At 45.9% G+C, this 22,202-nt stretch overlaps 2 protein-coding genes and 1 pseudogene across 3 annotated transcripts; all 3 read left to right on the plus strand.

Annotated features, from left to right (window-relative positions):
• Positions 1-542: 542 nt before the first annotated feature.
• On the plus strand, positions 543-4,832 carry LOC143270746 (uncharacterized). 2 transcript variants are annotated; one of them, XM_076561774.1, is made up of 4 exons: positions 543-698; positions 871-1,309; positions 2,877-2,922; positions 4,113-4,832. In XM_076561774.1, exons 1-4 carry the CDS (start codon positions 656-658, stop codon positions 4,206-4,208), a joined length of 624 nt encoding a protein of 207 aa, XP_076417889.1. In that variant the 5' UTR covers positions 543-655; the 3' UTR covers positions 4,209-4,832. The 2 variants fall into 2 exon arrangements, with proteins under 2 accessions (XP_076417889.1, XP_076417890.1); XM_076561775.1 differs by having other exon boundaries at positions 874-1,309.
• Positions 1,319-2,251, plus strand: LOC143270749 (elongin-B pseudogene; annotated as a pseudogene).
• A 1,293-nt stretch (positions 4,833-6,125) lies between the features above and the next one.
• On the plus strand, positions 6,126-10,762 carry LOC143270747 (rhox homeobox family member 1-like). The gene is made up of 2 exons (XM_076561776.1): positions 6,126-8,010; positions 9,849-10,762. Exons 1-2 carry the CDS (start codon positions 7,634-7,636, stop codon positions 9,988-9,990), a joined length of 519 nt encoding a protein of 172 aa, XP_076417891.1. The 5' UTR covers positions 6,126-7,633; the 3' UTR covers positions 9,991-10,762.
• Positions 10,763-22,202: the final 11,440 nt, after the last annotated feature.

Consider the following 22,202-nt stretch of genomic DNA (forward strand, 5'->3'; position numbering starts at 1 on the left):
CCTAGGACCTTGGGCAAGCACAGCTATGTAGAGCAAGGTCTCCACCATCAGAATGAGCTTGTGAATACCAGTGGAATTCAGCTCTGTTGGGAGTACAGTCTCTCAGGGGGATCTTGCCCTGGCTTACCCACATATTTGTCATCATACAGGGCTCTTCAAGACAGCACATCCAAGATTTGGGCATTTTGTTTGAAGGACATTTGCATAATTTAATAAAATGATTTACCTGGGCTCAAGGGCCTGCTGAGTTTGAGAAGGTCTTTGTGTTACTCCCTGTGACTGAATTTGAACAGTCCATCCTTATCCAAAACTAGGGGTGTCAGCTAAGGAGCAACCCAGAGCCACAGGTTCCGCACCCCCACGACCACACTCACTGTGTTTTTTAAAGTACTCCCTGCTCTTTCAGCCCTAACGTGCTTCAGGCTAGGACCTCAGAGGACAAGCCGAAAGCCACTGAGTCTGTGCAGGCCAGAATGTGATTGGACACATTGTAATTACGTTGAGTGTCCAGAAGACAAGCCTTCCGGGTCAAGAGTCACAGCTGTACCTGTGGCTCCAGACAGTGAGGACGTGGCTATAAAGCTTCGGAATTCGGGTCTGATTGAAAGATTCCCCACAAGAGACTCGCCAGCGCTGCAGCCAGTGTTTCAACAGGATGCTGAGTCTAGGAGCTGATGAGCAACAGGAACAACAGCATGGTCAGTAAAATGGTTCTGATTGGACTAGGGCAAAATCCGGGGAGCAAATCTGTTGGAAAGGCCAGTGACCATGCACTTCGATTACCCAGCTCTGCCCGTGGCCCCTCTCCAGGCTTTCCAATGATCCATGGCCAAGATGCTCAGATCTTTATCTTTGTGTTTTTCTCTCTAGCAGGTGAGAATGCAGTGGTCCTGAAGGCTGGAGAGAAAGGAGGCAAGAGAGGGCTTGTACAGAGCGAGCTTGATCAGGGTGAGCTTGATCAGGGCGAACTTGCTCCAAGCACGCCTGCTCAAGAAGAGCTTGCTCAGTCCGGTCTTGTTCAGGAAGCCACAGGAGTGGTAGAGGAGGGAGAAAACAAAGAAGAAATGGAAGGAGCACATGCTGGCGATGGTAGTTCTGGCCCCATGGACAAGGGGATCCAGGCAGAAGGTGGCCATGGCAGCAGTGTTCAACAGCAGCCTCAGCAAGAGGCGGCAATGCCTGAGGGCACCAAGAGTCTCCAGGCTGGGGAGAGGCTGTCTTTCCAGAGCCACACCAGATTCACCAAGTCTCAGCTGCAGGTACCGGACCGTCTTTTCAAAGAGACTTGCTACCCCAGCTTTCAAGTAAGGTAAGCAGAATGCCCTGCTAGGCACCTGGTTTTCAGGCAGTGCATCCAGGCTGTCCTTTAGTGCTCCCTGAACCCCTGATTTTCTCTAGAAACAAAGCAAGCATGTCTGGACCCTCCAGCAGAAATTGGATTCTGGAGTAAGGCATGTGCCATAGTCCAACTGAAAAGATTGTGTTTTGTTGCCTGTTAAAGTGGCGTATGAGTTGTAAATTAAGACAGTGCTTGTTCTAAATGAGTCTCTGTAAGAATGAGTGAGGACTGTCAGCTGCCACCATGATAAGAAGCATGTGAAGACACCAGTAAGCCACGAGCCACATGGCAAGGTTTTTAGATTACAGGAGTTGTCTTTGAAGAAAGAATGGCTCCTTTTTTTCCCTGGCTCCTGTAAAGCCTTCAGGGAAAGCACCAGAGCTGGCTCTGCACCATGGGACTCACAACCATCAGAGAAGTTGTTTCTCATGATCCGCCGCCACAAGACCACCATCTTCACAGAAGCCAAGGAGTCAAGTACCGTGTTCCAGCTAAAGCATGTTGTCCAAGGCATCCTCCAGCGGCCTCCAGAAGAGCAGTGGCTGTACAAGGATGACCAGCTCCTTGATGACAGAAAAACTCTGGGCGACTGTGGGTTCACTAGCCAGACAGCTTGGATACAGGCCCCAGCCACAGTGGGCCTGGCCTTCCGAGCAGATGATGCCTTTGAAGCCCTGCACATTGAGCCCTTCTCCAGCTCTGTGGAGCTTCCAGATGTGATGAAGCCATAGGATTCTGGAGGCAGAGCCAATGAACAAGCTGTGCAGTGAGGGCCCCAGGCCTAGAGACCGATTCCCTCAATGAAGACGATTTGGCTGTCAAAAAAAAAAAAGGTTACTTAAATTACAAAATATTTAATAGATGGCTACATCGTTAGATTAGCAACATTCAATAACACACTATAACATTAAAAAAAATAACAAATTGTATCCTGTCTTTATTACTAAAACTTCAATTTTTAATTTTTATTTTTGTACAACATAACAAACTTAAAATAACAATGTAAACAGAATTAGGATGGATTAAAAATATAAAAATAAATTAAATTGAAAAGATTTTTAAAATATTTCTACTAAATGATACTAAGGCACAAAAATACAAATTTAATTATATACTTCTCAAATTACCTTAAATGCCATAGGAAATTAAAATATTTTAAAAAAAGAATGAGTGAGAAGCCTTAGGTGTGGCTGGAAAAATGCAGGAGGGATTCCAGCTCAGATTAAAATTTGGCTAACACTTTTCATCATGGAGGCTCTCTTAATGAAGGTTTACATGTTAAGTACATAGACGACATACTTGTGTTTGGAGGATTACCCTTAATTTTGGTCCCTAAAAGAAACCTGTTACTAAAGTAAGTCTCAAAGTATGTGTGAAGAATAGTGTGTGTGTGTGTGTGTGTGTGTGTGTGTGTGTGTGTGTGTGTACACCTGTGCGCACACACAAGTGTGGACACAAACATTTAAGCAAACAGGACATGTCCTTATACAGTTTATTTCCACCAAAAAGCCTAAATGTTGGAATCTTTTTACTTCAGGAAGGATCTTGCAAGATGGATGGATGTGTCAGAGGCAGATGTGCTGGTCAGTATTCTAAAAATAATATTATTTGGTGAGGGCTCCACGTCTTGTGACGTTGTCTAGAGGATAATTATAGCAGAAGAGTGGGACCCTGAAGTTGTATCCCAAGGACGCCAGATAAGTCCACAGCCGGGCTAGGCTCAAGATGATGAAAGACCTCCATTTTCTCAGGTAGGAAATGCAAACCTGGATACCTGAAAACATAAGTTGCCAAGGTGCTTTGTCTGACCCTCGGTGAACATAGTGTGTTCTCCATGACCTTCTGAAGGCTGTGCAGCTGCATGCCTCACTTAAGTGAAGAGACCATGTTCTTGCCCACCTTCAACTATTTCACTCTGCGTGTCTCAGAAAAACTTTTCTCAGACTTCTTTTGTTCTAGTCTGTAAATGTCACATGCCTGTCTTAGTTCTCAATCAATACTGGGACCAGGAACCTCAAACGTCCCAGTGCCCTTTTACCAGTCTTTTGTTGGTTATGAATGTGAACTGTGTTCACCATTACAATCAGCCCTGGCTTTTCCAGACCACGTGCCCATAAGGGAAAAGGCCTATAGACTGTATGCTTGGAGGCTAGGGAGGAAACATAGAGCAGGAAGAAGTGCCCTTTGACTCATAAAATGTGCATTCTGGGTACTCACAAAAGGCTATCACCATGGAGCATTTCACAGACAGCTTTGAGCCTTGAATAGTTCTCCGGGGTTTTTGATACTTTTCAACACACAGCAGGGACCAGGAACAACCCACCAGCTAGATCTGCATTCTCTCCTGAACAAATGCATTAAAAATATCAATTGATGCAGAGAAGGGGCAATATTCTACGTCTGTCCCATAGCTGAAGGACTGTGTGTGGTGGTACATGTCATAAGGTGCTTCATGAGGGTGTTTTGAATGTTTCAATGAGAATGAAACCTGTTGATTCCAACATTCTGAACAATCAGTACACACTTGAGGTAAGTCTTCAGTCTTTCTTGGGGTTAGATAGATAAACAGTTTCTGGGCAATCAGAAATGTGGTGCTTTTCTAGGGGAGTAGCTCTGTCTTGGAGCACATACCTAGCACACACTGGCCCAGGGATGGAATCCATATATGTTTTAAAATGTTAGTAAAATTGAGCCAGTATACATGGTTACAGCATGTGTTCTTCAGTGGTGGTACAGTTCAGTGTACTAAAGCAACCCTTTCTTCTGCTTGTAGGATTGGTTTGGGACTAGGAGAGGCAGTTTCAGAAGAAGCAATAGAATGGTGATGCTGATCAATGCACCACCTGGTCCCCAGAACAACGATCCCTGAAGATTTTAGAGCAGCACTTGACTGCCAAATCTGTCCAAGAACCAGATGTCATGGAACCTGGCCCTGCCCCCAATATCTGGACCACCCATGCTGGCCATGACATCCTTTTCTTCCCTGCAATTATCTCAGCAATCAAGAGGTGGATTCTCAGTATGTTGGTTCCATTGTTTTCAGGTTACACAAATGTGGGTATAAGTATTTGAACCATAGTAGCCTATTCCAGAAATGGAATTTATGGCAGGAGGAGACACTGGCAAGCTGTGGTCACTGTGCCATGACAAGTGAGGAAGATTTCCAGGTGCTATGCTACTTCTTGCTGACCCCACATGATTCTCCGCCCCCTCATCACGGCCTTGTCAAATCACCCAATCTATGTGGAACAATTATTTGTAATGTCAGGTGGAGCAAGTCCCCAGCACAGGACACTGTGTTTCTAGTCATGGCTGTTCACATCCACACTCCAGTAAGTCCCACCGTAGATCCAGGAGGAAACTTTGACAGTGGGAGGAAGGGGTACATGATGTGTGGTTTGCACCCTCTCTGTGGACATCCAGGGCACTAAGAGCCGCACTGGCCAGAGTCCTGATGCTTGAGGGAGAGAGAAGAATCCATCCATTCAGATCACATGGAGGTTTCTGACTCATTTCTTCCATTCCAGCTCAGGGAGCATATGGTCTCACCCTCACCTGCTCAGAGATCTTGAATAATATGCCTTCTCCCTGCATTTTGTCACCTGCCTTGGAGAACCCTCAGTAATCAAGATTTCAGAGACCTTTGCTTCATAGCAGCTCTAATTTGTAAACAAGGTTGAGCCTCTAGCAATGTTCTGGAACAGTCAGTCAGTGCATAGAAAAGTTGTACTTCTTCTTTGCATATGTGAAGCTGCAGGTCCAAATAAACAAAGTCCGTCTTAGTGAGATGGAGAGCTATGGCCTAGGTGTACGGCCTCAAACTTACTGCATGGTGTTGTCCCAATACCGGGTTCTCCTGCCATTGTAATCCATAGTCTATTTTCAGTCTCTGAGAATGTGAGTGCTCCAGGGACCTTGCCTGCTGCAGGTACTTGCGAGTTTGCATTTGAGTCTTTATGATATCTCCCAGCATGCTGATTTGAGAGCCCTTGCTGTAGTAACAGGTATCAGAATTTCACTAGGGCAGCATTTATGGCCCTGAACCTGAGGTCTCCCCTTTTCAGGTCTAGCAAAGAATATTTCAGTACAGATAACCAGTTCCCCTGGCTTTAAGAATCTTTCCCAGTCATCCTCATGGTCCCTATGCCTGTGAGCAAGGGGTCTGACAGAGATGTCCCATTAGACCTGAGTGCTCCACCTTCTCTTGTGTGCTGCTGCACATGGACCATCTGTGGGTCTCTGTACTAACCATCACCTACTGCAAAGAAAATCCACCCTGAGCTCTCCAGGAGATATGATGTACATGGTGATGTGCAAGCTGACAGGCCCAGCAGCCATGGATCCCCTGTTTGTCTTTGGTCAGGAAGAGGATGAAGGGACTCTAGAAGGAGGAATGAAGTCTGAGCACAGCCCCTGGCCCCAGGCTGTGTAGGCTGCATTGAGCTCAGTGCTTATTCTACAGTCCCATGGGTTTTGGAATAGTCTGAAAACTGTTCTCGGTCTTGTAAAGGTGGAGTGAAAGCAGTGGTTTCCAGGGGTCTCAGATTGCCTCCAGGGAGCCTGAGTCCCTGGCTGCTTCTGGCTTCCACTGTTTCTCTGTAGGAAGAAGAGTTCTGACACCAGTGAGGCCCCCTCCTCCTCCCTAATACCCCCATAGTCCTTCACATGTACACATGGCTGCAGCTGCCACTCCCACCACGGCCTCTGCTCCTAATTGACTTCTGGATGATATTTTGCAATCAGCTTTATCTAAGGATAATCACAAAGGGCTCATGGTTTGGACAAAACTTAGAGAAGCAGAGAGAAGGTGGGGGAGCAGGGAGAGAGAGAGAGAGATGGGTTCACTGGGGCACTGGAGGCATCAGGAGGAAGGGTCTGAGGCTCCACATTGGATGTTCCAGCAAGAGATGTGTTTCTTGAGTTCCATTCGGGCCCTTGCCACCAATCTTCCAGGTACAGAATGTTATCTGCTCACCTGCTCCAGTACCTGGCTGCCACATCTAGTGGCTTCAATCTTCTCATTGGTGCTGATGCTCCAAAAACTGAGATGTACTGTTGACCCTCTTCCTGGGGAGACAGGAGAAACTGGGAACAAACATCTACTAAGCCCAGTTGGAGCTATTCAGCCTTTTACTTCCTGTGTCTTAACCATCTCTCCCTTTTATGAAATGTTTCACCTCCATTTGGAATGTCTTGTGTCTTCAGAAGCTTTCCTCCAAATGGAATGTCTTATCTTGGAGGAAACTGCTACACAAAATGTGTATCCAGCTGCAGGGCCAGACCCTTTTGAGGCATCCTCTAGGTGACCACATGTCTGGCTCAGGTTCTGACTGGCCTTCCTATCAATTAGATGAGGCTCCACTTTTCTGAGTCTTACATCGCTGTGCAAGGGACCAGTTGTGTGTCTGTGAGAGGGCACCTTCATAAAACATGGACAGAGACTGTGGGGAGACCAGGTAAATATGTGTGAAAAGGCATCTGTGTTTCTGACAGCCGACTACACATGACTGGCTGGGATCTGTCTAAGAGAAAGAGCTTTCATCGACACTTTAGAAGTGAAGAGTTTCTACTGTTAATTGAGGGCATTTTGTAAACATCCCTTCCCTCAGAAATCCCAAATCCATACACAGCTTCTTCCTGAAATCATGAGGCTCAGTTTCTATGACTTCCCTTGTAACTTTGCCAAGGGTTGCACTGGCTTTTTTGCAGTGGTTCACAACACACTGTAAACATAGGACCAAAATGTCACTGCTGAAGGTGGAGGTCAGAGACTGGCCTGTGCTTTCAGAGTCCTTGACGACTCTTGAACAGACACGCACAGAGCTGAACCTGTCCACTCAATGTTCATCTCATGTGTCATAGAGACTAGGAAATGTGGGGTCTGGGATGTTGAGAAATTATCCAGTCTTCACTCACGCCTCATGTGGTCATTGTGAGTCCCCCCTTCCCCACTCTCCATGCTAAAATCAGCCTGCAATCTCCCATAGCAACATTCCCAAGGTGTTCTGTGAGGTCCAAGAGCATGGGCCAGGGCAGGCAGCCAGTTCTGAGCAAGTCTTCTAAAAATAAGATTCACTGTCCTTCCCCCATCCCATGCTTGGGCCATGCCCCAGCCAATCCTCACTTCAGAGACATACCCACTAATGTAGGAAGCACTCAGAAAGCCAATAGCAATCTTGAAAGAGGAGGGCCTGAACCTTTGTGACAGCAACCTACTGAAAGCCCCCAGGGTAAGGCTCCTTCCAAACACCTCAGGGAGAGTGCTGATGACTAGGCGTCTGAGGAGCAGCAGCCATGGAGAACCTCCACAATTACAACGACAACTTCTGCCATCATCTGGAGGAGTATGAGGACGACATTGGGCCCCACCCTGAACATGAGGGAGCATCTGAATCAGGTGGCAGGGACTATGAAGGAGCTCTAAGCCTGGACAACAGTGAGAACCAACAGGGCAACCTCAACCAGGGAGGCCACATGAGCCTGGGCCCTGAAGGTGACCACAGCAACCAAGTTGCCATGGAGGCAGACCCAGAGGAGCCAGCCATCTTCCTGGCTGAGGTTCCAAGGCGCCAGTCCAGCAGGCATCAAATCCAGTTCCACTTCACACAGTGGCAGGTGCAGGAAATGGAGACCATTTTCCAAGAAACCCAGTACCCGGATGTGCTCACAAGGTATGTGGCTGGCATTAGGAGGCACCCTGGCCTCCAGAGGCTAGTGTTCATATTGACCTGGCCTTTACCCCTTCTGGGGAGGCCCATCCTCCCCATTCATTTCCAAACCACAGGTAGCTTCTACCCCATGATGGGTGTGGGGATTTGCTTTGTGGCATCGAGCTCATGTTTGAATCAAGGTTAGTGTTTTCATGCAGTGGTGGCATGAGACAGGTGTGCTTACTGCTCATGTCCTTCTTTATCTCGGTTCTCAACCATGGTGCAACATGGATGAATGAAAATCGTGTAGGAACTCAAACTATTCTGATGCTTTAGAATTCTGCAATGTTATGATTTGTCTGACAGAGCTCTAGAAGTCCATTCCTCTTGACCAACTGTATCAAAATTCCCTTCTTCTTCCACCCCAGAACCTGATGTCTTTTCTCTTCCTGGTGTAAACAGTAGTGCTCTACAGGCCGCCTGTGATAGAGGTCAAAGTCATTTTTTTGAGTGGTTTGTCATAATTCTGGCGCTCCTCAGCTGTAGTTTCTGCTGCTGTTCAGATCTTTTTGGGTCTGAATCTCACACTACTGTATCAAAATATTCTGTCTTTGTTCAGAATCCCTCCTCTGAGGAGTTCAGGGTTGTTTTTGCCTTGTGGCTATGGGGGTGGGGTTTCTGTTACCTGGGATGACAAAACTCTCTTCAGCTCCAGGCTTCTGGTCTTGTCTATGTAAACTCTGAAATGGAGTACTGGATTGAATCTTTTCCTAAGCAATGCTTTTCCTCATGTAGTGCATGAGTAGATATTTCCATCCACAGTCTAGAAGCTCCTGTTTTCTCTGCATCCTCACCTCTTGATTGTGTTAGCTACCCCACTGGGTAAGAGATTGTTACAGTGTTCTTTCCAAACATTTTCCTACGCTGTGGTTGTCTTTGTCACTTTTGTGTGTCTGTGGTGAGGGTTGAAGGCAGGGAATGTGTACACTCCACAGGCAGTTCACTAAATCTATGGCCATAGCCACCATTTCTTGGTTGATACTAAAGGGGTGTTTGCTTTCTTTAAAAATGGACTTCCTTCGGAGTCCTTGCTGAAATGGACCTCCCAGTGTAAACCAAGCTAATCTTGTTCTTGAGGCTATCCTCTCTCTGGTGTTCAAGTACTGGGAATACAAATCTGAGACTACCTGCCTGGGCTACGAGCCTCCTCTTACTGATTGAGATAGGGTCTTTACCTTCCTTAGGGTGACCTTGAACTCAAACTAGAGCCCACTCAGGCCTTATATTGTGACCGTTCTGCCTTAGATTCCCAAGTAGCTGGACTTACAGGTCTCCACTATCAGTTCTGGCTACACACTATAGGTTGTGTCCTATGATACACTGAAGATTATATTTTTGATGTGCTCTATTTTATCTCATTTTCTCCCCACCCACCCCTCTACCCACCACCTGACTCCTTCCTGGTCTTCGCATTAGATTCTAAACAAAATTTACAGGAAATTGAATCAGGAGAATAAGATCCTGTCATCATGCAGCCTTTCACATGTTTCCTACCTATTCCTATGCTTAAATTTTACAAAATATCTCTATCATAGACTTCTGCCTTTGTACTCATTTATAAAATACTGCGTTGAAATTATTTGTGTAAGCTAATTAGAGTCATCCTGACCTTCAATCTACAACACAACACTTTAAATGTTGTGATGATATGAAACCTTTGAAAACTATGCTGCTTTGTCAATGACAAGTCCTTGAGGAGTTTAGCACGAAGACAAAGATTTTCACAAGTACACACTGTTTCCAGCCTGTGATGCTTCTCATAACCTTGACTACTGACCTCTGTGGCTTTCTCTACACAGACGGGTGCTTGCCAGAAGCATGAATGTGCCTGAAGCCAAAGTGCAGGTCAGTAAATCTGAGAAAGCATGGGGCGGGGCAGGCCATCTGGAGCACTTCAGGTCTTGGACCAGTTGTCCTGGGTCTTTTTCAGTAGGTGTATGATTCCTGTTTTCCTATGATGGCAGTCACTGGCTTCTTCATTGGAAGGTGGAAGAACTAAACTTCAGCTAGTGCTTCTTGCCTATTCCTGGAAGTAAAGTGACTTCCTGGTGGAAACAGAAACCCAAAGCAACCACTTGCTGCCCATGTTCTGTGTGCAAAGCTAAGGTCTTTAAACAGCAAGGGCTCTATAATTATATACATGTAGAACACATACCTGTGAGTGCATGGTTATTTACTCAGTACTCATGTTTAATTCCTTCACCACCATTGTCCTTTACAGGAAAATAATGTGTAGTCATTCGGGGCTGAGGATGCTGCTGTAGATACTCAAGTTGATGCAGGATCAAACAGGGCTATCAAAGGATTCAGTTGCATTAAATTACTCAAAATTAGTTGTGCACACTTAGCTAAAGGATAATCTAGTAGCTATCGGGGCAAGTTACCAATCTGCCCATGGAATCCACATGGACCAACTCATGAATAGTATGATGAGACTGATGTGGGAAGAGAGCTTCATAGTCCAAGTTGTTGCTCCTCCTCCTCTATGAATTTGCATAAGATAGCAGCACTAAATTTTAATCTGGGGGATTGTTTTCAATTCAGATGTTGCCTCCACTCTAACACATTTTCCAAACTGTCCCAAGGGTGGTGGAAGGGGGGGTGAGGATTAATGCTCTTGAAACCTTGTCTGGAGATGGGCTGTTGAAAATTATGTGTCTCTATATCGTTGGCATTGGAATAACAGTACCAATAAAGACAGATTTTCACAATATTTTCTTCTGCTTTGTAGAATGTAGATGCAAAAAGGTCTCTGTACACAAGATTCAAACAGATTGACAAAGAGGTCTTCTTTCATGAGGTGACATGCCTGTGTCACCTTCAGTAGCCCCTGAGCTTCACAGTTGTTTCTCTGGTCTCTCTGGATTTGCACAGAAAGTGGCTTGTTCTCTGTCTCTCACTCCTGACCCCCATTCTGAATGCGTAGGAGCAGAAACATGTCCAAGGATCCTCATTGTCCCCAGTAGGTGGTCAGTGCGTTTTCAGACAGCACAGCCTCCTGCCCACACTCATGAGTTCAGTACACACCTGAATCTTCCAAAGGCCAGTCACAGGACTCACTGGATCAGGCAGCACTCATCTTCACTGTGGGAATACAGGTCTCTGCTCACCTGACCCGTCTTCTGTGCAGCAAGCATGGCCCTAGGAGCCACAGTAGACAGAGGTCCTGCTGCTTCAAAAGAAACAAGAGACTCCAAACATTCCAGGTTGGAGGGAGGCTTAGGCTTCTCTCCTACCACCCAGCCCAGAGCATGCAAGATATTGCCCACCTTCCCCAGCTCAGAAGCTCACTTTAGATTTTTCTTTAAGTATATGTTTCTAGTAGTTTCAGAAACAGATGTAGGTATTTTATTTAATTAACTTTTGTAGCCTCATAAATAATTTCTTCCATATTTGGTCAGGACCCTAAAAGTGTTGAAAATGAGGACGGTCTGGCGTCTGATGAAGGAGAAAAGAGAGAACCACACATTTGGAGTATGAGTCTTAACAGGAGCTTCATTCAAAGAGCTCTGTTGTTTACTGGCAGTCTAGCAGAAGGAATAGTGAGGTGGTTCTCTGGCAGGGTATGTATAGTGTAACGGTTCTGGACATGCTGTGTTTCCTGGATGGGCCCTCAGCAACAGCATCTGGAAAGAGTGAATAGTAGAAAGAGGTAGAAGGTGGAAGGGCAATGACACAACACCAATTTAACAGTAGAAATGTAGAGTACCAGGCACCAAAGAAGCAAAATGCATATAACAGTGAAGGCATGGGGAGAAGTTATGAAGTTACATTGCTAAGGATGAAAAGATCTCCAACTGAATTTGAGCAGCAGAAATGGTTTGTGTGTTTGAACAGAAGAATGGTGACATATTTCATCATCCCAGCAAAATGTTAGCGATCTGGGAAATTTTAAGATTTTTGATGAAAAACATGGAAGATTTTTTAAAGATTTATTTATTATCTTTATTTTATGTGCATGTGTGTTTTGCCTACATGTATGTCTGTGTACCATGTGCATGCATTGCCCATGGAAGGCAGAAGAGGAGATCAGATCCTCTGGAATGGGAGTTATAGACCACTGTCAGTCACCATGTGGATTTTGGGAATCAAGCCCCAGTCCTCTGGAAGAGCAGCCAGTTCTCTTAAGCACTGAGCCATCTCTCAGGCCCTGATAGTGTGAAGTTTAAGCCTCCACTCCATCCAATTCTCTCTTGTGTTCCGAAGATAACAGCTATTATACAGATTTATTTGTGCTGATATTTCATGAATTCAATTCAAACAAAGAAAATGAAAGCACCCCAGGGCAGGCACCATGCCTCAGTCAGTGGGAGAAGGTACTTGTGCCAAAGCTGAGGATCTGAGTTTCATCCCCAGGAACCATATGGTGAAAGGACAGAACCTTCTGCAAGTTGCCCTCCACATGAGTGAGCTCACATGCACACACACACACACACACACACACACACACACACACACACACAAACATACACACACACACACACACTCACAAATTAAAATGTGGAACAAAACTATGTAATGCTGAAGTATGAAAGTGAGAATAAAATTGAAGTACTTGTACTCAATAAGAGGTGGCAGGTGCTGCTGGTGCATTTAACCATACCTAAACCTCCTCAGAAATGTGTGCTGACTGCTGGTGCCAAAGAAATGTTAGACTCCCACCTCGAAAGGGGGAGAGACAAACTTTTCTTAATTTTTTAAAAGATAAGAATTGCAGTGGGAACAATCAATTGCTTCAGATACACTCCTGGCCAGTCTCTCCCTTCATAAGAATCCATCCCTGGTAGCTGGGCAATGGTAGTGCATGTCTTTAATACCAGGCAGGTGGATCTCTGTGAGTTCGAGGCCAGCAAAGTCTACAAAGTGAGTTGCAGGATAGCCAAGGCTGTTACTGAGAAACCATGACTGGAAAAAAATCTGTTCATGGATACAATGCCAAAGAAAGAAAAGCAATGTGTAGAGTTTGTAAATATTTTCCTGCCCACACTGAAGCCTTATGTGAAAGAAGCGGGCACACCTCCTGATCGCCCAGGCAAACTGCTGAATCAAGGCTTCAAATAGAAGTTAAAAAAGACAATGAAACTGCTAATAAATTAGGAAGGGAATCTTGTAAGAAAGCCACCCCTATTGGGCTTGTGTCTTCCAACTGCAGAAAACCAGGGCCCACAGAAAGCCAGAGTATGGCTCTGCCTTATGGTGGAGCTTAGCTACCTTTCTCTTAATACAAAGGGTGCCACCTTGTGGAGTATGCAAATATACTCACTGTATACTGCCTGGCCTTCCCATGTCTTTAACCAACTATTCAAATTTTGTAGTGATTCTAACCTGGAAAATGTCTTAAGTGATCAACCGGTCTGCTTTCTGATGCTGTGATAAAACACAAATCAAAAGCAACTTGGAGAAGGAAAGGGTTGACTTATTTGGCTTACGGGTTACAGTCCATCCGTCCACTGGGGAATCTAAGGCAGGAAGCTGGAGGCAGGAGTTGATGCAGAGGCCGTGGGTGAGTGCTGCTTACTGCCTTGTTCCCCATGGTTTTCTCATTCTACTTTTCTTTCAAGACACGGTTTCTCTGGGAACATTTGGCTGGACACCCCCACTGACATACAATTGGGCTGGGCCCTCCCACAGCAATCATTGATGAGAAAATGCCCCATTGACATGTCCATGGGCCAATCTGATGGAGGCAATTCCTCTTTCCAGGTGACTTTTGGGGGGGGTTGGGGGTGCTGAGACAGAGTTACTCTGTGTACCCCCTGCTTTCCTGGATATCGTTCTGGAGAGGAGCCTGGCCTTGAACTCACAGGGATCCATCTGCCTATGACTCCAGAGCGCTGGGATTAAAGGTGTGTACCACCACCAGCTGCCTTTTTGTTGTTGTTTGTTTGTTTGTTTGTTTGTTTTGTTGTTTTCTTTTGTTTCCAAGACATGGTTTCTCTGTATAACAGCCTTGGCTGTCCTGAAACTAGCTCTGTAGACCAAGCTGCCCTCACACTCACAGAGTTCTGCCTATCACTGCCTCCCGAGTGCTATCAGCCAGTACCATGAAGATCCTGTACAGAACTTCAGTGAATGGTGGGATTTATAAATGAAATATGTTTGCTGCATTGGATCTGGGTTTTTAACGTTAAGTGAACACATAAAGAGAAAATTGAAGTCCTTAAATTCTATATATTTTCCTTTGTATGTTGACATGGAGTTACATTTTTCCCTGTGTTGTGAAAAATAAATTTGCCTTGAAAATATATACTATTACAGGATCTTTCATTGTATACAGCACCTAGATTACTCTATTAATCTTTGTGTTCATATATATATATATATGAATATATATGAGATTTTTATTGGCTCAAGTATATAAAATAAGTAATTGTGAAATTTAAAATAAAATTGCAATACTTTTGTTAGAAAGGAAATCAAGTGGGATTAGCCATACACCATGTCTATCAGAGGTCCAAGCCATACTTCTTACACAATTCAGAGAAGTATTTTTATTAACTATGATATAAATTTTTATTATCTTTTGAAATATTTTTAAAAAGAAGGAATCCCATCTCATTTTTAAAGTGTAAAGGATTTTTTTAAGAGGTGCAACCAGAAAGCCAGAGAAATAGCTCATTGGTTAAGACCACTGGTTGATCTTAGGGGTTAAGACTCAGGTTTGATTCCCAGCACTGCCAGTTGGGGGCAGTGCCTGTTCTCCAACTGCCTTGGCCTCAGGGCTATTTCACTCACCCACCAGGGATGACAAGGGGTGAGAGCAGGAGGAAGTCATCTCTGTCTTGCCCACTCCACCACATGGCAGATGAGGGGTGGGGCCTAATCTCCCCCTGCATTCACATGGCCTGATCACTTGCACCCCATCATGGGGGTCAGCTCTACTGTGCTGCCTGGGAGGGCCCACACTCCTGAGTGCTGCAGTCTGTGAGGGGCAGGATCAGGTCTTCCACTCTTGTAAAGCTGGGACCTGCTTTTCTTGTCTGAAGTAGGTACAGGAGGGCTGTGGGCAAGGGACGAGTGTTGAGGGGAAAGGGGGCATCTCTCCCTTGCTCATGCTACCATGTGACAGACCATGGGGCTAGCTCTCCCACTCTCACTCTTCAGGGCCGGCTCATCCCACCTCCACCAGCAGGGAAAACTCTACTGTACCGCCCAGACAAAGTGCAGGGCCCTTTCTTCTGAGTGCTGCAGTTGGTGGGGGGCAGGGCCAGTTGTCCCTAGTGCTGCAGACAGTGAGGGGCAGGACCAACTCTGTGCAGGCCTATCCTCACTGTTTTCAGGGGTAACAGGAACCAGGGACATCATCACAGACTACAGCTGCAGCAGGGTCACAGACCCAGACATGGCCCCTGGCAACAGCCCAGGCTCCGATGAAACCCTTGCCCTTGGTGGAGGCACAGGCTACTCAGATCTGCATGGCCCCGACAGAGGGTCAACCCTTGGACACTAATATGGCCCTAAGTGGTGGCCCAGACCCCTGACATCTGAGTGGCCTTTAGTGGCAATATGGGCCACGGATATCAATACCGACCCTAGCTGTGGTTGGACCATGGACCCAGGCACGGTCCTTCGCAGAAGGTTATGCCTGATGTCACCATGGCCCTAGTTGGCAATGCAGGTCCCTCTGATTAGCATGGAGCCATTGGTAGCATGGCCCTTGAATACCCACACGGGCTGAGGTGTAAGCCCAGATCCTGGGCATTCACACAGGAGTCACAGACATCAGTGCAGACCCTGGCTGTGGCAGAGCCACTAACCCAGACATGGCCTCTCCTGCAGCTTGGCCTGTATGATGCCCTGACCCTGGGTGGCAGCACATGTCACTCAGGTCTGTATGGGCCTGGCAGCAGCACAGACCTCAGGCACCATGGAGGCCACCGGTGGAAGCCCAGACCCTGGGCATCAGTGTGCTGTTTGGTGACAAACATGGGCCATGGACATCTGCACAGACTCAGATATGGATAGCTTGCCTGGATGGTGAAATTGAGGGAAAGCTGGCAGGCTGAACCAACCCAGCTACCACCCAGACCCAGAACCAGGATAACAAGGTAGTCCACCGCCACATCTACCTCATCTATGAACTGCTGGAGCATGTGAGGGGGCCTGTCCTGCAGACCCAAAGCTGCAGGATCTCCATGACACAAGACAACATCAGGATATCCAAGAGGAGCTCCAGTGAGGGCCCAGCATCGAGAGTGCAGCAGAAGCCAAGGGACTCAACCAGACCAATGACTACTTGCAATAAACACTTGCAAGTAAAGATGGATGGACTAAAGGGTATACTGTGATACACTGTAGCTTCCACATGGAGATTTGGGGAGCTGGGGTTGTTGTTTGATTTTTTTTTGTGTGTGTGTGTGTGTTTTTTGGGTTTTTTTTTGTTTTACTTTTAAATATTGTTTTGGGGGGCAGGTTGCAAGGGCACAGGGCAGAATTGAGGACACAGGGAGATGAGTGAGATAAGGATGCTTGATGTGAAATTCACAAAGAATCAAGAAAAAGTTAAAAAATAAAACCCAGTAGTAATTAAAAAAACTAGAGATGACATTAAAAATTCAAGAAACACTCGGTGTTTTCCAGTATTGTATCTACCCTTTTAGCTCTTTGTGGCATTCATGAGACTGCCTGGGACCTTCCAGGATCACACATGGTACAGAGGGACACTGAGTAGAAGCTGCATTTCCATACTTCCAAAGGTCTTAGACCCCCGTGCTTTCTATAGATATAGAAGTGGCCATGTTCTCCTCCATAGGGCTGGAATTCCTCAGGAGGTTACTGATCGGAAAGGCTCCCCAAGCCCTCTGAACTACTGCTATGTTCTGACCCCTCACATGGAACAGGAGACATGCAAGAGGGGCACCAGCAGCTCAGGGGAGCAGAGGGGGAGCTGGAGTGGAGTTCTCCCCTAAGGACCTAAAACACAATGCCACTAGAGACGGGATGCAAACACCTGGATCCCAAGGAGGCTTTTAGGACAAAACTGTACATTCACACAGTTCTTTTAAACAAACATGAGTAAATTTTAAAAACCAAATTTGGGCCCATTGCTCACTGCTCCATAGGAAAATGAGGAGTGAGAGATGAAACTGATAAGATGAAATATGAAATGGATATATATAGATATAGATATATGTATATATATATATATATATATATATATATATATATTTCCTTCCTTCCTTCCTTTCTTTCTTTGTTTTATATATTTATTTTTTTGAGACAAAATGCCCTAGGCAGTGCTAAAACTCACTCTCAAAACAAGAATGACTTTGAAGTTATGAGCTTTCTGTGTCACAAGTATTTTAGACTGGGACACCCTGCCACTTTATGGAATTTGGGGGACTCTAATCCAGGTTTTCATGCATGTTTCACAAAGACTTGGCACAATGAGTACAACCTCATCCCAGAAATTAGTGTCTTTATACTCACACCCAGAAACAGAAAAAATAATTCTAAGGGCCCTGGACACCTCACCAACAGCAGATTCAGATTATATACAGCAAAGACAAAGAACAGGAAACATGCATGTACAGACAGTGGTGAGGTGGTTTTTAGAACTGTGAGGTAAGTCTTTTCTGGGAGAAGAAATCCAGCACCAGGACTCCAGAATATTTCCACCCCAAACAGGAACTTCCTGGACACATGCTAGTACTCCAGGACCCCTTCTATTCTAAGAGTGACCAGAACATGTTGGGAATAGTTGGCTGCCTTGGAACCAGTCTGACCACATGCCAGGGAAGGGGCTGCTTGACTGACAGTTCTGGGATGGAGACCAGGGTGTAAAGGCCTGCTCTTGACACTTTGACCATTCAGAGAAGACACTAGAAGTGTGTGTGGGGGGGGGGGGGAACAAGAGGAAGGTGAGGAACCTGAGCACAGGTATGACAATTCTCACAGCTTTTGCCAGCACTCATGAAGGCTGAACAGTACTACTAAACTCCTCCCCAGTATCCCTGGTGAAGATGAGCCCTCTGATCTGCCTGCTGAAGGACCAGCAGGCCCTGCAACCCTGACCAAGCTCCTGGAAAGGCCGAGCATGGAAGCATTTTTCTTACTCGCAGCTTTGGAGACTTGGTGTTTCAGACACAGGCAGGGAAACTCTTCCAGCCTTTGAGACATGCCCGACATGGGAGATCTTCCACTTGTGCTCCTCAGTGGCCTGCTCACTGCAGACTTCCTCTGCAAGGGACTCTTCCCAGTTGGCATACTGAGACCCCTGCTAATGAGACACTGGTTGAAGGTGCTTGGCTAGGCACCCTGAAGCCTGCTGAAAACTTAGTGCTGAAACACTAACAACATCTCTCCATCACTTACCTTCCTCTTTCTTCTTCCCTAGTCAAGTGTCCACTCTTGGGTCTTGCTTTGTTTTTATTCTTCACTGACTGTCCACTTTATTCCTGGAGGGAGGTATAAATAAGAAATAAAGGTAAGAATAGACCACCTCATGGAAATGGAGTGGTGAAACATCATGATCCAGCTGACCGATGTTGGGGGAGGCCACAGCAAGGACTGGTGGAACCCACTGCTGCTTCAGGACAGACAAATGGGAACAGGAAGGGAGTCAACAGCCTGTAGAGCTGTGGACACATGAGGGTTCCTCCAGTATTGCAAGCTGTGGGAGGAGAGCATAGATCCTTAGTGCACTGACCTCCTTGAAGCTTGGTGAGAAGGTTGTGCTAGGGTTCATGTGGGTACCTGTGCTTTTTTTCATGCCAGAAACCCTAAGTCCAACCCCTCAGTCATTCACTCACTTAGCAAAATATTGGCACACTGCTGTTATCCTATAGCCAGCAGAGTGCCCACTCTCTCAGCCTTGTGGAGAGGCCCAGGTACACTGGAGTTAGCACAGGGACATTGGTGGGCTGCACTACCTCCTATATGGGAATAGGCTATCTGCCGAATTGCTTCCTTTTTCCCAGCATGAGACTACGGGCCACAGGAACACATTCAGTACTAGACAGGCCAATCCCCAGAGGCCCTCAGGGATCCCAACTCAGTAATAGGAGGTACTAGTGGCAGTACAGACCTGTTCACACAGGTGTGAAGGGCATGAAGTGTGCACAGGACACGGCCTCAGAGTTAAATTAGAAAGTAGGACAAGTCAGAAATAAAACCAAAAGGAAGAAAGGTGGACCAAGGAACACTGATGGTGACAAATTCAAATGGAACATGAGGTCAGAGAAGGGCAGTGTTGGGCTCTGGCAAAGTCAGAAGGGCAGAGGTCAGCTGTGGGCAGTGTCTGAGCAGAGAAGCAGCAGAGTCAGGTTGGCGTTTTGGAAAGATCACCCTGACTGCACTTGTGAGAGCATGATGTTCATGGTCTGTAAAATCATCTATCCTCAGGTAAGACTTTGCCTATGGAGTAAGTTCTCCAATGAAGGATATCAAGGCCCTTCCCAGCTTTTTATTTAGACATATGAGTATCACAGCCAAATCAACACACACTAAGTCATTATAAACAATTTCTACTAGTAAGTGTTCTTCATTCTCCATGGGCGTCACTGAAGAAGTAGAACGTTCTTACCACCCCACCAGGGGATATCTGAGAGCTGGTTATGTCAGCCTAGTCTTGAGTGCAGGAAGAACAGGACCCTCTCAGAGTAACCAGGGTAGTTTATGTGGTCAACTGTCCATACATCAGAACCATTTTTACTGGACTTTGAGCCCCACAAAGGCACATTTAGGGTCCTGGAGATTTTACAAAGGCCCAGGTTTCCTTCTGTACACTGGATCCTGGTTGGCCAGGATGATTTACATGAGAAATCCCCAGCACTGTCCTGCAGCCTGCCTCACTTCTGTACTGATGCACAGTCAGTCATGCTCACAGCATGTCATCTTCCTGCTGCACAGTCTTCTGACTTCTCAGTGGCCTCTCTCCTGGGCACTGCTGTGGACCGCCAGCTCCCTTATTTTTCTTTTGGGTTTTTACAAAGTTTCTGTGTGTAGTTTTGGAGCCTGTCATGGATCTCATTCTGTAGACCAGGATGGCCTCAAACTCACAGAGATCTGTATCTCTCTGCTTCAAGAGTGCTGGGATTGAAGGCTGTGCCACCACTGCCTGGCGAGGCTCATAATTGGTACTGGAAAAGTGGCCCAGCTTGTCCCTAGACCATCTCGTGGCCATGCCTCTACCATCTCTTTCACAGCTACCCTTCCCTGGAGCTCACTTTAGCCTCCCACCCTCTCCTTCATCAGGATACAATCCTTCTAGATGTCTTCCCACCCAGCTTTCAGTCCTGGCCTCCCTCTATATCAACCCTTGTCTCTCTCGACCATGTGTCTCATACAAACAGCAGAAAGAGTCCTTACTGAGTCCCTGTAGGAAGAAACCTGCAACCAGAAACAGGACCTAAGGCCTGGATATAGCAAGAATGCTCCAGGTCCTGTTGCTGGGATACAGCATACCAGAGGGGTTAAGGTAGAACACTCCAAAGTCATGTGGCTGGTTGAAAGACTGAAGGGAGGATCCCTGAACTGTCCACTCATTTCCTGGTTCAGTGAGGGGCTCACTCTTCATTATTTCTACACAAGACACCAGTATACACACAAAAAGAGAGAGGGAGAGGGGAAAGATAGAGAGAGGGAGAGACAGACAGAGAGAGCAGTTGTGGCTCAGATGAGTTAGGTGGCAGCCTCTGACTTTCCTGCCAAAGTCATGATTATCACTTGATGGCTTGAAAACTCAGGCCATGGAGCCCTGAACAGAGAAAAGACATAGTGAGCTGTGACTAAGTGGACAGTGCAGGGGTCAGTGTATCCTGTCCTGTGAGCCACAAAGGCCCCATGGGGGAGCCAGCCTGGGCACGGCTGGCTCACCGATTTTCAGGTGTCCCTAACAATGCTGACCACGGGTGTGTGGAAGATGACTCAAATCTAGGAAATCTTCCCCATTTATTATTCTTTCTGTATGTTACATGATGTCATGTGCAGATATAAGGTCATCAAAGAATTCATTCTGTCAATTAGGTTTCTTCTTTTTTTCTTTAAGAAATTTTGTTCATTTTACACACCAACCACAGATCCCAGTCTCATCTCTCCTCATGCTTCCCCCAGCATTCCTGCCCGGACCTACCTCCATATACCCACCCCCAAAAAGTTAAGGCTCCCATGGGGAGTCAGCAGAACCTGGTACATTCAGTTGAGGAAGGTCCAAGATCCTCCCCTCTCTACCAAGGCTGTGCAAGGTGTCCCAACATAGGTAATGAGCTCCAAAAAGCCGCACAGGCACCAGGTATAGATCCTGATCCCACAATTATGTTTCTTCTTAGAGCTGATAAATTGCTTCTAAAATTGCTCATTTGAATTATCTCAACACTCTTCAAGGTAAACTTAATATTGTCCTGGGTTTCAGTTAAGCAGTGATACAGGCTTTTTTTTTTTTTAAATTGTGCTCATCAATAAAACAGACTTAGAATTCATTTGTGTTTTTTCCCCAGCAGTAACTAGCTTTATGAAACATTTTGGACCACTTTCCTTTTATGTTTTCCATATTTCTACAACTACACTTACATTCTGCATATTAGACTCTCTCTAGGCGATCAGCCAATGGGATGGGAGGGCTTTGGCTACAGACGTTTCTGTCTGTGAATGTTGTGACTGTGAATGCACCTGTGTGTGGATATGTTCATGCTGAACAAGAAATCCCTCAGGATAATCTGTGTGCAGGTAGGTTTCCCAACTAATAACTATGATGAGCAAAGTCCCATGGAAAAATTGTGTAGAAACTCCACAATCACATTCTTTAACCTGAAGCAGTGGTTCTCAACTTGTGGGTTGCTGCCCCTTTTAATTTTGGGGTTCACAGAACTTTAAAAGACCATTGTTAAACAAAGATATTATATTATGATTCATACCAGTAGCAAAAGTACAATTAGGAAGCAACGACAAAAATGGTTGGGGTCACCACACCATGAGCAACTATATTAAAGGGCCACAGCATTAGGAAGGTTGAGAATCACTGACCTAAAGCATTGAGCATGTAACTAAACAAGAAAGAGCCACAAGATTTCATTAATGCATTTCAATCATGGAGAGTCCCTCACAGATTATAACTTATAAGAAAATCACACAGAGCTGCAATTGGGCTCATGAATCACTGCTGTTCCACAGCAAACGCTACATATGGGTACAGGTTCACTGTCATTGCCCAGATA

This window comes from Peromyscus maniculatus, chromosome X (assembly GCF_049852395.1).
Source record: "Peromyscus maniculatus bairdii isolate BWxNUB_F1_BW_parent chromosome X, HU_Pman_BW_mat_3.1, whole genome shotgun sequence".
Classification (NCBI taxonomy): Eukaryota; Metazoa; Chordata; class Mammalia; order Rodentia; family Cricetidae; genus Peromyscus; species Peromyscus maniculatus.

Bases quoted from the DNA above. Each gene is read 5' to 3' on its own strand.
- LOC143270746 (XM_076561774.1), top strand. From the start codon at position 656: ATGCTGAGTCTAGGAGCTGATGAGCAACAGGAACAACAGCATG. The intron at 699-870 runs GTCAGTAAAATG...TTTTCTCTCTAG, and splicing joins GCAACAGGAACAACAGCATG to CAGGTGAGAATGCAGTGGTC. The intron at 1,310-2,876 runs GTAAGCAGAATG...TTTTTACTTCAG, and splicing joins TACCCCAGCTTTCAAGTAAG to GAAGGATCTTGCAAGATGGA.
- LOC143270747 (XM_076561776.1), top strand. From the start codon at position 7,634: ATGGAGAACCTCCACAATTACAACGACAACTTCTGCCATCATCTGGAG. The intron at 8,011-9,848 runs GTATGTGGCTGG...TTCTCTACACAG, and splicing joins TACCCGGATGTGCTCACAAG to ACGGGTGCTTGCCAGAAGCA.